The 18,647-nt window shown below is 39.4% G+C and overlaps 1 protein-coding gene across 3 annotated transcripts in view; it reads right to left on the bottom strand.

The window, feature by feature from the left end:
- MYOM2 (myomesin 2) overlaps nucleotides 1–18,647 on the bottom strand; it is a 79,717-nt gene that overhangs the window by 55,606 nt on the left and 5,464 nt on the right. For all 3 annotated transcript variants that reach the window (XM_069805924.1, XM_069805927.1, XM_069805926.1), the window contains 8 exons: nucleotides 15,949–16,082; nucleotides 14,795–14,914; nucleotides 13,025–13,163; nucleotides 12,714–12,871; nucleotides 11,735–11,827; nucleotides 2,561–2,649; nucleotides 2,430–2,480; nucleotides 1,996–2,160 (listed from right to left, as the gene is read on the bottom strand). In XM_069805924.1, coding sequence (XP_069662025.1) covers nucleotides 1,996–2,160; nucleotides 2,430–2,480; nucleotides 2,561–2,649; nucleotides 11,735–11,827; nucleotides 12,714–12,871; nucleotides 13,025–13,163; nucleotides 14,795–14,914; nucleotides 15,949–16,055 — 922 coding nt within the window. In that variant the 5' untranslated portion in view covers nucleotides 16,056–16,082. The remainder of the gene's footprint in view (nucleotides 1–1,995; nucleotides 2,161–2,429; nucleotides 2,481–2,560; nucleotides 2,650–11,734; nucleotides 11,828–12,713; nucleotides 12,872–13,024; nucleotides 13,164–14,794; nucleotides 14,915–15,948; nucleotides 16,083–18,647) is intronic.

The raw sequence follows: 18,647 nt of genomic DNA, 5'->3' as shown, positions 1-18,647 counted from the left end.
GAACATCTAAAGCACATGATGTTGAACAACTTATTAACCTTCTCATTGTTTACATTTATGCATTGCCTCCAGCTCTCAAGAGACTCAACACAGGGAACTGTAGCACATAGCAAAGGTTCACAGTGCATGAATTCCTGTTGTGTTTGGGAACAAGTTCTGCCAGTTGATGGACCTGTACACCTCTTGGAAATATTGTGATCTATGTACGTGCAATGAAGGACAAATCTAAGCTTGTTTGTATCATATTATTTCCTGCAACATAAGTAGAATAATGGGATGAAAGCCTATCTGACTCGCTGCAAAAACCTATTGGGTTTAAAGAGACCAAGTTTTCATCTCAGGCTTTCACACGGAAGCTAAACATAAGTCAAATAAGGGGGAAAACAAAGAGCATAGTATTGTTACATATCAAGAGGGAATTATCTTGGCATTATGAAGGGTTAAACTGAAAGGTCCATAAGCTTTTGTACACTTGTCCATAGTGCAAGAAAAAATCATGTTGAATGAAAAGTAGAACAATATGGGGCATCCCTTGAAAATTAGCAGTTTCTTCACAACTGTAGTTCCAAACCCAAAATTTCAGAGGTTTGGCACCTTGAGAAACTGGGCCCAGTAGGAGACAAAGTAATTGTACCATTGAAACTGATGGCTCACCTCAGACTGAGGTGAGCTATTATTTATAACGATTAAAAATCCCTGTACACTTCAGTGGGAACAGAATCTGGGTCCAAGGATGAGCCTTAGATTTTAGGTTATTCACCAAACAAAAAAAAGCCATTTTTATTATTTCATAATTTTTGTTTTAGTAACATCTAATATTCCATCACAATGAAGTATCCACCGTGACAGAGAAATAGTAATGAAACAGTAAGTAGCCATCCTTCCCCTGAAGGATCAGATGCAAATCTATGTAAAATAATGACATACATGAAATAAATGCATAATTAGCAGCAGTAAAAGTATCCTTCTTGTGATTTTCCTAACCTTGAATTTTCTTGACTGCCCTATTAATCTTACTGTCATATCTTAGTTTATGCATCACGTTTTTTCAGCTATGGAAATTTTTGTCAGCTATGGAAATTTCTGCCAGCTTGCCTGGGACCAGTCCAAAATCAGTCTTGGGAGTCCACCATTCTCAAATGTGGTCCTTCTGGGGAAAGGTCTCACCATTCACAAATAAGCAAGGCTTTCCTTAAATCCACAAGCAGAATATTTACTTTAAAATCCTACACAGAGATTGTGCTTGGCGAAAAGTGATGAGCTAAATATCTAGACCGGCCTGCTATCTGTTAAACTTCAAGTAGTTAATTTTGTTTCTAGACCTTTTTTTGGTGTGGTGAACAAACACAACTCATGCAGGGTTTGTGTACCATCCACCCGAGTATATGACGTGCTTCAGCAATGCTATTTTCAGTACTTCCCGCTAAGACCGCTTCACTTGGCATAGCATAGTTTTTCATTGACAAAAGGTGGAAGGAAAGAAACCTACCAACATGACACTTAAACAGCAGAGCAGAGGCATGTGTTTCAGGCCTGGCTCCTAGAAGTATTTCTGAACTATACATTAAATTGATTCTAATATGAAATTCACAATAAATACTGGAGCAAGATGGAAGTGGAGGCCCACACCCACACTTCAGTGCTCCAAACTTTAATTTAGTGCTCTGTGAGTACCCAGTGGTCACAGCATGCAATTATAAATCATGGTCAAATCTAGGAAGTGAGTTTGGATCTCCCCCTAGTCAGCAAATGCTCTAACTATTGTGTTATTAGATAATATGAGATTACTTCCTGTTGCTGTAAATGTGTGCTCAAGAAAAGGTTGACCAAGTCACTTAATTGAAAGAGAGTGCAGGTCTATAAATTCTAACTAGAGATATTTGTTTGCTCTATTCCAAATTTAATTCTGAGAATCTCATGTTCTAAGCCTGATCTGTGTCCTCAATGTGTCCTCTAGCATTTTCCAGGTAGCTCCTATTCAATGTACTGACTTACCATCTCTATACCACTCAGCACGAGGTCGTAGTCTTTTCAGGTCTGGGGTGACCAACATAGAACACTTCAGGGTCAGTGTTTCACCTTCAGTTGCAAAGGTGACTCCAAACTTCTCCAGAAACTGGACATCAATGTGGGTGAAGCAAACATCATATGACAGGGGCACTATGTATGAGAAAATGAAAACATTTTTGAGCGTAAGTAAATTGTACTTGGCACAGATTACTGTGATCTGAACAGGAGATGGAGCTCTGTTATACTGTATGCTGATCTAGAAATGCAACTGGGAAAGCAAAAGCATCTGGACAGCTCCTATTGTTACTAAATGCTTAGAAAGCAAAGCCAGAAGCAGCAAGTTGTATCTAATTTTCTCATCTGTAAAATATTACTCTGATAAAAGTACATAAACTAAGCAAAAAGAAAAAAATGCTTACAGTGGAAGGGCATTATCCCAGCTGGGTGGGGCTCTTCACCATCTCTGAACCCTATAAATAAACACACAATAAGCATTCAATGACATGAGCATTATATTTATTTCTTGTTTGGATCATAAAGTAGGACTTACTTCGCACAATCACAGCGCAATTAGTTGATGCCTGCCCATGGGCATTTGTTGCAACTGCTGAATAGGTAGCAGAATCATCAAAATTAGCTCTGAAAAGGGGAAGGAGGAAAACAGGTGACTTTTTATGCAAATACAAATTCTCTTAATGATTGATATTACAAAGCAAGCTACTTCAACCCCCAGGAAAGTGTATGAAGCTCTTTCCTGGTGTCGCACAGTGCAAGACTATGAAAGACAATCAGAAAGCTGGTACTGTTTTTTACTGCAGTTCTATCACAACTTAATGCGCAGGCTGCACTAACTTGAGCACACTGGAGATGACCTTCAGAGAATGATCAAAAGGAGATAGCTGCAGGATGCCAGTCTGGCTATTCCCTTTCTGTATGTAACCTTCTTCCTTAATCTGTCTTGCCCTTCTGCCACATATTTTAACAAAGAGACATGGCAGAAAAGTACATGAGACACTTGCAGAAATTCCTCCTTCTATAACTATTCCCAGCAGGCAGATATCGGCATTTTTTGCCTCTCTCATATCTCTTAGGCAGTCCAGAGGAAATTGTACAAAACCAGGGAAACAAACCAAAATTGTTTATTGGCATAAATGTTTTGGCTTGATATATTTTTTAGTGAGAGAAGATATTTATTAAGCAAGGGCAATATTATGAAAAATAAAGCAAAAAACAGTTACTTCATGTAAAATAGGACCCAGTGATGGATTGTCTTACTACATCCTTCCTTGAAGAGGAAGTTACATTAGCAGATATATGGCCAGATGTTAAGATATAGGTACAAACTTTGATGTCTCAATTCTTTTCTTATTTAAAATGGGGTCAGTCAGCAGAAAACTATTGACATAAAATTGAAGTAAAGGAAAGGAAACTAAATTATGTGCAAATACATTTTTTGGTGCAATTACTCAAATTTACAGTTGAAATAAACTTGTTTGCTAAGTTTCTAATAAATATAAATATAAGTGACTACTTACTAGAAAAAGTTAAAAATATTTTGGACTAGTTTTTGGTAAAATGCAGATTTGGGTAGAATGAGATTTCCTCAATTTTGCTGAAAGAACTTAGTCCTGATGGAGAAACAATTTCAAAAAAGGTAGAATATTTCATTTTTATGTTTCAGAATGAATATTTTAAATAAAAATTTTATTTCGGAATTTACTTCTGCTTTGTTTTCCAAAACATACTAAATGGTCTAATATGAAATAAAACATTTTGGCTTTGAATGAACAAAACTTTTTATTTGGCCCAATTCAATATTATTTTCTTGAACTTTGCCATTAGTCAAGTATTCTACAAGATGTCTGTCAAACAAAACTGTTGATTTTTTTTTTTATTTCTTGGCATTTCTATTAGGTTGAACCATCAGCTAATCAGAGTGCTGTCTGAAACACACACAATTAAAACCTGCTTCTGTGTAGTTCATTTAGTAGTGCATTTAATGCAGGTCACTCAGAAATTTCCAGTGATGAGATAGAATGTTCTGCATGCATGCATGCATGCACTTAGTTTCCTCTCAGAAGGATAAATTTGTATTTTCTTGGCAACTGCCAGATGAAAGGGATGAAATTCTGGTTGCACTTGTCTTCTAACAGGTCATATATCCCAGGTGCAGGAGAAGAAAGAATATGTAAAAGTGTTTGATGTAAATTGCATAACAGAATGCCAATTTTGGGAGTATGTAGCACTGTGACAGGCACATCAGACACCTATTTTTCAGCCCTTGCATATATTCTGGACAGTGTCGTATCACAAAAATCATACTATCTGTACTGTGATGTCTAAAACACAACTTGATGAAAGCTCTATTAAATTGAGATTTAACTCTCTAATCTAACAGCTCCTCCTGGAGGCAACTCTTCAGCCACACATTGCACAAAATAAAGCAGTAAAATACAAAGTTTATCATACAATTCATTATCAAAGACAGAGAGGTAAGTCCTAAGATTAGGCCACAACCAAAAAGCCTGTGGTTGGGTATGAAGCCCTTAAGTGCCCTACTACAGTCTGGACAGGCAAAGTAAGTCTGAAAAACAATTTAAAACAATTGAAATACTAGGGTCGATATTATTCAATGGTTTTTTTTGTTTTCAGGAAGGATTCAAAAAAATGCCAATACCTGTTCACAGATCTATATAAAGCTTAACCGATTCTGGACTTGCTTGAAAGCTGTCAGACTTGACTACATCTCTTTGCACTAACTTCTTAAAAGAAGAACATTTTTTTTTACTATCCCAGTTTCACACTGTTTAACACTTGGGTGATAAAATGCCAAAAGCAAGGTAAAACTGCAGTACAGGCTTTTTTCCTAAGTCATGTTATAATGTCTCTATACTGAAATGTACATAGTTCATACACTTACCACAGCCCAGTACAGTGTCTTGCCACGATGAAACAAGCTAACAATAAATGAGGCATCTCAAAAATGTCTTACAAGAAGGGGCATTGCAGAATTAACTGTACTGGAACTGTAAGGTGTTCTTGTCACTCTGCGCTACATCCCTACTTTAAGGAGATATATATAGAATATACAGTAAATAGTACATAGTATATTTAATAACCTATATTACATATTAATAAATTAAAGAGTGTTAGATCATTTGTCCCCAGAAACTGGATCTTGATCACTCTAGTGCTGATGTGCTAGAACAGCCCTTGGCACGCCTTGGTGTGCACGAGCTCACCAAAGGGATTCCCAGACACGGCTCAGGAGATGGTAAGGACCATCTCCAGAAAACCATCTGGACACCCTGACAGCCCTGTCCTGAAGGACAAGAGGATTAGTCTACCCCATGCCAGGAGGCCACTGTGGCAGAGGGCATCTTTAATTTGCTATGTCAGGGAGAGTCCAGGAGTGCAGCTCCCGGGCACTGGTGGCAGGTAAATGCCATAGTGTACCCTGCAGGCCTTGTCCCCACATACGTGCCCCATAAAGGCTTCCTGCCCTCCAGCCCGTAATCCAGGCCACTCACCATCCTGCCCAAAGACCTACGCAGGGGCACAGTGTCTTCCTACCACCTACGTGTCCAGCCTTCTCCTGGGTGAGCCAGACCCTCCAGGAGGACGGTGCACACTTACACCTGGCAGGCCACGTGCTGGGGGAGCCATGCTGTGTTTGCTGATGAGGTGCGGATCCATCCTTGGGCTGGACATGATTGAGACAGCATACAGCACTTATAACTGAGTGATGAACACTACCCCATCATTGCTGTATTAGGCCATTCCCTCACATAAACAAAGCATTACTTCAGGCTGCTTTGCTTCTGTCAGATCAAACTTAGCTGCTCTTTAACATTTCATTGTTGTTAGAGTGTTAACAACAAGGATAAAATATCGGTATATCTTAACTGAGGTTAACTCTGATTAACTATCACTTTGAAGTAGTCATCATCTGCTCTCAGTGTTGGCTTCATTTTCCAGCAAAACAACAGATAAAATAGTCAATAGGAACTCATTTCTGTAAGAATTACACAGGATTCAGGATCTAAAGAGTGAATTATCATTAACCACAAGGTGGCGTAAAAATAATCCAGAAAAATACAGAAACGTGTATTCAGAACAAATGCGAAGCCCCAGTCTGTGCTAGACCACTGAAAGCATCAGAAATTTAGAGGTGTACAAACTGCAAAGTTTTCTCCCTAAAAAGAAGTAGAATGACAGATGCCTGATTAACTTTTCAAATGGATGTATATCTGTGCTCATCTCAATCCCCTCCCTATAGTTTTGCTCACATAAGGAACAGCAAAATACATCTCTTGATGAGATTTTCCTGGTTTTGATAGACTCCAAGGTAGAGAAAACAGAGTATGATCCTAAAAGTCTCTAGAACAGACAGGAGATTCACAAAAGGGTTGTTTCTTTAGCCCAAGAAGCTCAATATCTGAAAGCAACTATTTGACAAAAGTTAGTGATGGAATGATAGTTCATTTTCTCAGAGAGAACAAAAGAAAGATGTTACTGACCAAATGACTGACCCCACTCTCACAACAACCTTTGGTTTTATGAAGAGAAACAAGGTACTTACAGTTGTTATGAACATACAGGTAACAATTCCCCAGGCCAGGCACTTTCTGCTATTTAAGAGGTCCTAACAACTCTATCCGTTTTCTGGAGGTCACTGCTTTGAAAGCATTTTACAATTCGTTGCTATATTCTCTAACCTGATGCAACCATTAAACCGTCTTAGATAGCCCAGTACTCAGTGGAATGCCTTCAAATCTGATATCGGAAGTGTATGGAGTTAGTGGGTAAGAGCTACACAGCAGATTTGTTTAATACCCACTCTGAAGAAAGTTGGACAGGATGGCAAGTCCCATAAGGTCCTGACTCTCCTTTCATGCCACATAATGCTCAGACTGAGGATTATCCTGGAAACTATCTACTTCCCTGTATGCTAAAACCCCTAGGTTTCCTAAATTGCACTGTAAAGGGCATTGAGTCAACAGCAGTTAGAAACAATATTTGAAGGACCCAGGAGGCGAGGTGTGGTCTCTCTAGCAGTTATTCTTGCATCACAATGGGGAATGTGTTTTCCAACCTTTACAAAGGTCAGATAAAATATGCATAGAGTACATTTAGATAGCATGAAGTTTGAGTGCAGAGCTGTATCTGTCCCAAGGTACTAATACTTCTTGTGAAAATTAAATTGCCCTGAATCCACATGAGGTTCTGAAGTGCTAATGTTTGTGCGGTGAATATTCCCCAGGCAGATACATCTGTTTAAAATGCATATATTCATCCATCTGCCTAGTGTAGATTTAAACACAGGAGTTAAGAGTGAAATAACATTTTTGCCTGAATTGGAACACAATTCAGTGCATGTCAAGAACAGGAAGCAGTACGTAGTAAATTACAGAGTTAAAATTGCCTCCTTTGAATCCAAATGGCAAAATTTTCAGTGTTATGGCTATATGACATCAATACTTCACAGGATTACCATCTCATGTACTGATTCTCCAGTCATACTGAATCTCACTGATTTTTTTTTTTTGGTTGGGTTTTGTTTTTACTGAAGAGAGGACCCTCTGTTAATGAGGTGGCCAATTCTTCAAGCTCCCAACTATTGCAGTTTATAGGGGACAGTGACCAACAGGTCAGAAGATCACAGACCATTTCATTTGGGGGCTCTTGTTTGCATTTCAGCAAGGAAAGAAGAGCAAAGTACACCATGCCTGCTGCCTATACACTCACTGGTACTGCATACCTGCAGAACCCTGGGAGCTGCAGGTTATCACCCGATCAACCCTATACAGCTCAAAGACTCTGCCTTCTATGCCAGAGGACTGCCTTTGCCTCAGTGCCTCTACTCTGTTCTGCTTCCACCTACTGCAGGAGAAAGGGCAGACCACAATTCTCTATCTCTCCAGATTAAATCATCTCAAGCCTTTTGTGCCTAATCAAACTAAAATAGCGCTGTACAGACTGCACAGTGTCATTTGTTAAATGAGAATAGTTAGAAGAGAAGGTTCATTCAATTTTTAAGCTTTTTTTTTTTTAAAAGCAATGCTGGTGGTGCTGAGGAGTGGAGCCCTGATCAGAGGGCTAGCTCTGCCCGCTGGCAGCAGGTATTACACTGCACTCTGCTGGCTGTCACACATTTTTGCTGATGCAACCACAAACCTTTTCTGCTGCAATTACAGGCACTTCTTAAGCAAAGACTTAGGAAACAGGAAAGAGAAAGGGCCCTAATAAAAGACAAAATACAGCCAAACTTCGAGCCTTGTATAGGAGAGACTGTGCAGCCACATCACACTGACAGAACTCTGGAAAAACAGACTTGTTCCCTGCTCCTTCTACTGTCGAGCCCCCATCAGCTTGCCTGTCTCATCACTGAGGGCTGGGGGTCAGGAATGCCCCCAGTCAGGAGCACACTTCTGTCCCCTCTATGTCCCAGCCAACATATCAGGAAATGTAATATAGCCATTCACAGCTGCATAAAGCAAAGTGATTCATTTAAGGAGGCATCACAGTAAACAAAGAAAAAACCAAAACCTGTTGCCAAACAAGTAGCAGCAACTAAGAAATTGAAAATGTTATTATTTTTAATTACTAAGATATACAGTAAGGCAGAAAATATTTTGCTTACTTTGCTATAAAGCAACAGGGTATCTTCATCTTGACAACCTCTAATATAGAAATCTTTTTTGTATTATGTACCTATCCATAGTTTAATTAGGTGGGACAAAGAAATACAATTTAAACAAACCTTCACATTCTCAGACATATATCAATCACTTCAACTACCAGTAGCTTTCCCTCAGAGGGTTCTTCACAGTCTGCTCTGAATCACATATCAGAAGTGAGATGAAAGATGGGATGAACCACCACCCCAGTGCAAGCTGGCAATATCTCTTCTCCTATAATTATGAGATGTGCAAAAAATATAATGAAACTCTAACCCCCTTTTCTTTACTGCTCAAGGGAGACCTTGAGCTCAAGCTGCTAATTGAAGAAGCCTAAAAGGAGCAAGAAAGAGGCACTGTATAGTAATGATAGAGCTGAATGCATGCAGAAAATGTGGTAAATTGAGCACAGAGCACCATAAAAATATGAGACAGAGAAATGAAAATGATCTAGTTACTGTATAGGCTTATGTGCCCTGGAAGACAGCGAACAGTGAGGGATGAAATTGTGTCCAGTTACTACTTTAAGATGACAAGGTGACATTCTGGTTTTAGTGCCTCAAGAATTTTTCCACTGGGATCAAGGAATACTCGTAGGAATAAATATCACACTTGCAACAGAAGGAAAAAGTTCACTCCCTGAGCTTCACTGAAGCACTAGAAACATAGCCAAGAAATTCCAAGGCCATTCTGAGCGGCTGTGGATCAGATGACACACAGCTCAGCACTTTGGTATGAACAGCTGAGAAGAGCACAGAAGTGGATAGGTAGAAAACCCCAACAGATCTACTTCCTAGAAAAAAAATAATACGCCAGATATATGTGTACAAAGATATGTATGGAAGATCCAGAGTTAATTGATACATGTTTTTATAAGAACATTAATAATATATATATATTAACCACTACCTATATATCCATTATTTTCAATACAAGAAACACCTAATATTAGTAATGTACTATCAAAATGTTCTTCCATTTCCTGCATGTAGATTTTCTGTCTTTTGGGACTGAAAATACTGCTGATGGTCAAGTTTTGAAATAAAATAGATTAGCAATAAAGAAATAAATTTAAGGTTACAAATTTCAATTTAATATATAACTTTACGGTAAATAAATCATAACTCTGGGTCTACAATCCCCCAGTATTCTTTTAAGTGGAGAAGGAAAACCTGTGGAAAAGCTGCCAGCCATCTTTAGGTGGCAAAAAGACCACACTAACAGCCAGAATGAAAGAGAAAAGGAGCAACAGTCTCTGAAGATGACAGCTTGGTTAAACATGAGGGAGCCTGCATGAATACGTACAGGTCTGGGACTAGCAAACAGTGGGTGATGATGGGTGGGTGTGGGAACCTGAGTGGGTGCCAATAAATGACTCTGTGGTATGTCTGAATAAATATGGCTGGGTCTGAACACTCCCAAAGCTGATTGTGGATGGTGTCTACATGACTGATAACCAGCACAGGAAAGAGAAAAAAGGCACCAAGGGGATGTAAGCCATTAGTACCCTTCAGCCTGATTGCTACAGATGCTCAGAAAGCAGCATCAACACCAATTCTCATTTCTTCAAAAAGCTATTTACTCCCAAAATGTCACAAAAAGAAGCTATGTACTACATATCCAACATCTGGACTCGCCGAGCAGTTGCTCATGGACACTAACCAAGGGAAATAAACGCAGTCACTCACTGGCAGGAAGTCACAAAAGTTTCATTCCTGACTGTCACTCACACATCCAGACAAAGGAGACCAATTTCCATTTCCCCTGCTGCAAGGGAGGTGATTGCAAGAGGACAACCTCCTTCTATCTTTTGACCTCCTGCTCTTAAGTCTGAAAGTAATGTAGGTGGGAAGAATCAGCTGCGTTGAGACATCTCATGGATACAGAGAGCAGGCAGCAAGTTATCTGTGGACTGGGGGTAGAAGGCTATGAGTATCTTAGAAGTACTCATAAGTACTGTTACTCCTTGAGAAGCATCCCTTAAGAAGCAACAACATAGTGATTCTTGCTGCCAGCTTCTGTACAGGGATATGCTTTTCCCATCCTGAGCTATGAAAAGGTGGACAGTTGGGCTGGACTTTGCTGCAGGTTGACAAATGCAAGGAGTCCTTTGCAAAAGCAGAAGGAACAGTGCACTTGTTTTCTGTACTAATGCCACAAGGCTGTGCTCAGGGCTGCTTTCACTGCTGACAGATGGAGACAGGGTAGAAGATGACATGTTTGGCTAGCCAAGTGTTAGCCACAAATACTCCAGCTGTTTCAGCACAGCTAATGCTCGTGTTCTGGAGAAATTAAAAGGGGGGGGCCTTGTGTCTCTGCTCTAGATATTAATTTTCTTTTTAAATACCACAGTCATGTCCTCATTTTTCTTTGGGTTTTTATATTTTTTTAAAAAAGCTTATACCAATTCACATGTAATATGCAATACTTCAGTTGTTTAGGATAGCACAGGATTAGTTTTGGGAAGCTGTTCTACCCAGGCATTTTCTATAGCACAATGTTAACATCATTTTGAAAAATAAAATAAGTTAAATTAGAATATTAAAAAAAATAAAATAAATTTACACTTCCTTACTTTTTGGAGAACAAAAATATGGAGATCAAAAAGTAAACAAAACCTAACATATAATAAAACAAATACTGATGACTGGATATCCTTGCCCTGACCAGCTAAATTTTTGCTTACCTTAAAGAGCTTCATCATGGCAAGATCATAAAATATACAAAGAATTTTCCACTTTGAATGCTGAGAACATATAATTCTAATAAAAAAGGAACTACCATTTTTTCAGCTACTTACCCCTTCTTTTCTATCTTGTAGATTGCTGGAGTTAAATAACAGAAATAACTAATTTTTCATTTCATTTTCATGATCTAATATTCAGCTACTTAGTGAACCTTCTCTAGCTTAAATGTGACTACCAACAGAGAGGTGTGCTGAATTTAACTCTTTTGCAGCCTTTGTGTGAATTTTTAATTGTATTTGATATAAAAAAACATTGTGCAGAGTATATAAAACTGTTGTATTCCCCAGAATAATCTACCTGTTTATATGCAACACATGTACTCCGTATTTGCTTTCAATTCTGTACTTTGTTGGATCACTTGCAGGGGTAATCAATTCCTCGTTTTTGTACCTGACAATAAAGAAAAAATAAACTCATTAATATCAGCTACTATTCACTGCGTTAATTTAGTAGATTTTTATATCCAGATATCATTTACTAACTTCTGAGCTCTCTCTATAAATCTTCTCTACTTGCAGAGAGTATTTTCCAGTATGTATGGATATATACACATTGGGCCATGAAGGCAAAGGGGGACCACCATTGCAGTAAGAAAGTGGAAAGAGAAGATGTGCACCCAAACCAGAAGAGTAGGCAGTGAGTAGAGAGAAGATGGCACATGACTTGAACTCGCCAGTCCACTAGCCCTGACACAAGATGGGAAGCAAGTTTTGTCTTGGATCGCAGGAAAGCACTTTAGCACAAGCAATGGAAGCAGCAACAGGATTGTGCCTCAGGTTAGATCTTCACAGTCCAGCCTGGGCTCTCACACATACAGGACAGCACGTGTCTGGAGACGAGGGCAGCTTCAGGGATGTTACATTCATGTCCACCTCGACAGAGTGTGACACAAAGCGAACACAGATACAGCCCATGACAACAATGGTGCCATGCACATTTACCCAGGCTTAGCAAGTAGCCTGCCAGCTCTGTGTATTTTGCCATTTGCTAGTTCATCATCAAGGAACTCAATGGCTGGAAAGACTGGAATGCCTTCCACAGTCTGCCTTCTGAAATACTCGAGTTTGCTTCTCACACCGCACAGGGCCATTCAGCAAGCTGTCCTCCCACACCTTCCACTGCAGTATCAACTGCTACGATCCAGCACAGCTATGAGGATTATAAAGGGGGTTTAACATAGCCATTATGTATGTGACACTTACCAGTTATGCCATAACTTCCAAATGAAAAAAGCTTAACAACATTTTTAGAGGGCTAGGAAAGGCTGGTCTCTTACCATTGTACAACAGGGGTGGGAAATCCTTGTACAGTGAAGCAAAGGCTCACAGACATCTTTTCCCAGACAGTGTGAGACCTCAGGCGCACTAGAATTTCAGGAGCTCGACTTATCCTTTCCTCAACAGCGTGTCTTTCCAGAGCCATATTTTCTTCTACCTATTAAACACAGGAAAATAAAAAGAAGCATCTAGCTCCAGACTCAAATGGGGTAGAAGACCTAATCTTAGATCCACAAAATTACCCTTGGCCTAAATATCAGTATATCTTATAATTCTGCTTGGATAGGAACAAAAAGATTCAGCACTGTACCATCCTTTGTATAGCAAGCCTATCCAGATGTTCTCTAGCACGGTGCCTGGCTGTGTGAATCTCTTTTTCCAAAGCAGACAACTCACTGGCAAACCGGATCCTTTTCTCGTCACTTGCATGAGACTTTTGTTCATGAGTCCTGTAGGACGAGAAAAAATGTCAGGTAAGAGTAAGCAATATGAAGCTTTAAGATTGTCACTCATGCACATTAGACAACTGAGGGGTCTGAAACAATATCAGCAAGATGTAAAATCTAGTTTAGGAACTACTCTTAGAGTCTATCTGCCTATCCTAATGAGCATGTGAAATGAATATGAATTTTCCTTCATTTTCTTTCTCCCTGTATATGTGGTGCCATAGCTTCAGGTCTTGAAAGCTGGTGTGGTCACACTGATGTGGTACCCCAGAGTCTTAGTCCTCTGGTAACCAAGATCAAGAACCTACCTGGCTTCCTCTGGCCCCTAATTTTCCTTCCCATGGACACAATAAGGCATGTTCTGTGCCTGTTCACACCCTGACAAGAGTTGGGCTCTAGCACCTGGGAAGCTCTGCTAGCTCCATGGGCTCTATCAGCTGACCTCACCTGAAAGATACAGACTAAGGAGTTCACAAGGATTTGATGAACCACTGCATGCAAAAAAGCTGTCCTTGGACAAGGGTGAGTGGGAAGTATTATAGAAACTACCAGGAAAAGACAACATTTTGAGAAATTTGTGGGTTGTTCCCTGAAAATTTAACTCCATAGATTTTTCAGAATTCCTAAAATAAACCCCAAGTCATAAATGTTTTTAGTAGGAGCTACCTCGAGCTCCTGCATTCATGCTGATTCAGTAAGCAGCCTATGCTATTCTTTGCCTTGCCAACAGGACAAAAGAAGGGAGCTGAATATCAGACATTTCTAACATGACTGTCATTATAGAATATGGCAAGACTCTTAAAGCATAACCCAACATGCCATGAAGCAAATGAGAAGACCTGCAGAAGTTCAGTGAGCAGTAGCTCAAGACATTATTTGTCTGGTATTTTAAAAATATTTCTTTGTATCATTTCAATGTACTTTAAACCAGCCTTGTTCTGCCATCATTTTTTTATATTGATAAAATTTAAGACAGTTTTTTAAAAATAAATTAGAATATACAAATTAATATGATTTTCCTAGAACATTCTGTTTCTAGGATGTATATTTCAAAACAATCAAAGTACAAGAACCATATAGATGTATATGATTTTTGCAACACATTTTCTACAAACAAGGCAGAGTTTGTTCTTGTAGTATAAATTCTCTATGTCTTTGGTGCAGTCGCCGTAGAGCATGGCAGAGCAGAAACAGTCAAATTCACTAACAGGAATATTGCCGTCAGCACATTTACTATAGGATTTCATATCAAGGCTGTAACTGAGATGCGACAGTAAGCCCTTTTGATATTAAGGAAATAACTCAGTGTTTAAATTGATCCAAATCAGGAATTTAGGAATAGTGGAGTAGATCTGTTCAAAAATGAGTTTTGGATCCCAGGCAGATTCTAATTCATTTTGGTTTTAAAGCTGTTTTCAAGGGTCAGAGTGGGGATTAGGGGAACAACTCTGGGTTGAAATATGAGATTGCAAGTGACACTCAGTCATTTAGTACTCCAGCCAAAATAGATTAGTGAAGAACAGTGACAGAGAAGCCTCCAGTCTTGTCGACTCTGAAAAGAGCCCTAGCAAAAGAGCAATAGCAAATGGGACCAGAGCCACTACACAGGTCAGATGGGACCAACAGAGCTTTACCTTTTCCTGGATTCTTGCATTGCTTCATGAGCCAAGGTGCGTGCCCTCCTGGCACAGAGTCTACATGTCGTTTTTCCCAAGCCAGATGATTCATAATAAGCAGCCTGTCTGGAAGCAGCCCTTCAAATATGAAAGACATTGTTAAAACCCAGCAATTCCAGTAAAACATGAACTCACAAAAGTCAAAGAAATTACTTTAAATGAGCTGAATACCATGATTGAGCACTGTTCAGTGAGAAACCTGCTTTGCATTCCTCATTGACTGCACTAGGGTGCTGATTCTCACTTGTCCTTCAAGGGCTTAATGCCCATCATCTGTCACTGGGGATCATTAGGCATTTTATTTCATTCAGTTCTATTAAATTTATACTTGTCTCCGTCTCCAATCATTCAAATGCTAGGATAGCACTTCAGTGAACCACAAAGGTACCAGCCTGTCTAATATACAAATCACACAGAATCCCTATAACATTGTCTATTTCTAAATATTCCTGCCTTTCTACACTTCATAAAACCTTCTGCATAAACTCTTCTCTTTCATAAGGGAAGCTGGACAAGCTAGAGAGCTAGCTGGGCATCTTAATTACTGAGGAGGGAGGACAGTGATTCTTAAGCAACCAAGATTCAAAGCTCCAGGCTTTGAGGTACAAAGAATGTGTATCTTGTGGCTAAAACTCTGAGATTTCACATGAAAGGAATTAAACCTTTATTTAATTTTAAAAAAGCAAATTGAATGATAAAAACTATAATTAGGAATAGCCAACTTCAGGAGAAGCAACATCCTCATGTTGTATGGAAGAACAGGTAAAAACCTGTTTCTGTGATTTACAATAAATTTCATGGCAATTTTTCTTAAGTCAGAGTTTCAATTGGAGCCTAAAAGGAAGAATTTCCAACTTGGAGGTAGTAAACAGGACAGATCCTGAGCTAAAATGTCTGTGTAGGTGAGTTGCAATGTAGCTATAAAGTCCAGCTATACTGGTGGGAGACTATAGACAAGGAGCATCCCAATGGAAGGAATTGGAAAATTACCATTCTGAATAAATCACAATTTGGGGGGGGCAGAGGGGGGAGCTAAATATCTTGATTTTAAGAACTGATTACCCAAAATAGAAACCTCTCTATGCTCTGTATGTGAAATACATGGCACTTACTTTCTTGCTGCATATTCCTCAAGTACATATCTTGTCTGAATGTTGCGATAGGACTGATCGAAGTGCTTATGCCTTCTCTGGTAAAATGGCACCGCTACTGAAGACATATTTCAGTTTGTTACAATCAGTAATTCCTGCAGAGAATGAAATCATATTTAGCCATATATTTCAGACACTTAGGTTTAATATTTTTTGATACACAGACGTGTGTGTACATGTACAAATGTATAAAATTCCATCAATTTATGACAAATAGAGCCATCGCTGATATATATGGGTACCTCAGGCTGTATCTTATCAGCCACACAGTGTGAGCTATGGAATCATAGATGATAGAGCTAGAAGAGAGTTTGTCGGATCATTTTTCCCCCTTCTGTGCAGTTGTCATGTAACATCTCCACAGAAATTTCCAGGGATGGAAATTTGACAGCTTTGAGGGCATTTTTAAGTGTTTCATCTCTCCACTCTTCAAGCTTTTTTACTTCGTCCCTTGTTGAAATTAATGTTCACTGTTTCTTGTCCAATTCACCATGACAACAAAAAACGGACTATTCACCCACTTTTGCAGCAGCCTGTTGAAGATTTTGTTCACATCTCCTTTCAGCTCTCTTGTTTAAACTAAACAAAGGAGGCTCATCCAGTCTTTTTGCATAGGTTATTTTTTCTAGACTTCTAATCATTCTGGTTGCCCTCCTGTGGACTTTCTCCAAAGCATGGCATAGTTTGACCAGTATTTGGATAGAAGCTTCTCAGAAACGTTCAGGGAGCTCCCAGAAGCAGTGTGGGTGGGAAGAGCACGTTTCCCACTTAGTCGGAGTTAAGCAAATTCCCAACCATGGCATTAAAAGAACCTGGAGGTGCCCACACCCCTTTGTGCTCATTAGAAATATGATGACAACTTCTTGCAAAAGTAGGAAATGTTACCAGCCATGTCTTGAGTAGGTGCCAGCTTGTGTAACTACCGTCTGCTGAATAAGTTCCATTTACAGTCTCAGTTGGATGTGGGGATCTTTACTCCTGGGCCACTTGGCAGGATTCCAGGAGGGCAACCGAACTGCCAACACCTTCCCCAGCAGATGGCCGCGCTTCCGCAACAGCGGAAGCAATTTCCCAGTATAAAGTCTATAAAGCAGCTTGGGCCAAATCCTGAACTTTTTAGTCAGGCAAATTCCTGCAATAACATCTGATTTCCTCCTGAAAGGTAGGGAGCGCCCCGTTGTTATAGTCCCACGCGGGGTGCAGCCTGTCAGCTCCGCTCCAGAAGCTGGGGTACAGGCAAAGGCATGGCCTGGGACCCCCCCCAGGGCTACCCATGGGAAGTGAAGCAACACTAGCTCATCCAGGAGCCATATCAAGAGGGTGTCAGGGTCCTGGGGGCAGCAATGGACCTGACTGTCCCTGCCCAGCCTCCTCCAGGAGGCCTCCACCCTGCCCACGGCCTAGGACCCCACGGCAGCCCCCCAGGGCCCTGCCCAGCCATGGGCCCTGCCAAGAAGAACCTGTCCGTGATGGAAATCCTCAGCCCCACACCAAAAGCCTGCATTTGTAACAAAAAGTCCCATAAGTAGGCAGCTTCATTATGTGTAATAAAATAGAAGCTCCAAGGGATTTGAAGAGAAATCTTATAAACTCATTTAGGTACAGCATGAGCTCCTGTTACTTAATTTCAAGGGCATTGGTACTGACCAGTTTTAGGCCATGGTCTGTTTCCTATTAAATATCTGGAGATATCTGCTTTGGGGACAAAAATGAGCAATATCCACATTAAAATTTAATTAATAACTGTTTCAGGAAAAAAGTAGTTTCTGGTAAAATGAGCTCTAGCGCAAAATTGAAGGAATTCAGTTACTACGTCATTGTCAACTTTCAAATTCCATGTGATTTTTTTTGTTTCATTAATCTTTTTACTGTGTGAAAAGTACATGCAATCGTTGTACCTTAATAAAATATTGCTAAAAATAGGTTTCTATATGTTTATTACTTATTCTGAAAGCAATCATGTTTTTTTATTAATACCTCACGTTTTCAAAAATTGTTTTGCAAAATCCCCATTTGAGAATGGGAAGCAATGACAAATTTGTTGAAAAATTACAGATATTATCAAGACTTTTGCATGACTTTTTAAAGTGTGACTTGCTAACATTTTTTCTAATTGTATTACTAGCCAGAATGTATATGCAGAAGGAATCATTTTCTACATTTCATCGCAGCAATTTATTCTTGAAAAATGAGAGCTAAATTTCTTATACAACACTTCATATTTTTAGAAAGAAGAATGTAAGATGATCCAATGAAAGACTGCAATTTAGTTTAGCAAGTCACTTCATTTTATGTGTTTGTTTGGCAATTTTGCCTGAACTGTATAAAATTAAATCCAAATTAATTTTTAAAAAACATGTTTTATAGGCTAAGAAATTGAACCTTTAAACATGGTAAAATACCTGCAAATACCATATTTCCAGCATATAGTATTTACCAACAGAAGAAATGCTAGTTATTGATTAAGAAGTGTAATAAATTCCAGCTGTGTTTGTTAGTTTCAGGTATTCAAAAGCAGAGTCAGATGCCCCCAAGTCATGACATTCTTACATCAGCTAGTTTTCCAAGAAAAAGGCCTCTGCAGGAGAAGACAGTAGGTATATTTAATAGCAGATCCATCATATTGAAAAAAGTCATGAGATCTAAAGAGATGAGTTTTT

This window comes from Haliaeetus albicilla, chromosome 18 (genome assembly GCF_947461875.1).
Source record: "Haliaeetus albicilla chromosome 18, bHalAlb1.1, whole genome shotgun sequence".
Classification (NCBI taxonomy): domain Eukaryota; kingdom Metazoa; phylum Chordata; class Aves; order Accipitriformes; family Accipitridae; genus Haliaeetus; species Haliaeetus albicilla.
This window is presented reverse-complemented; position numbering and strand designations above follow the sequence as displayed.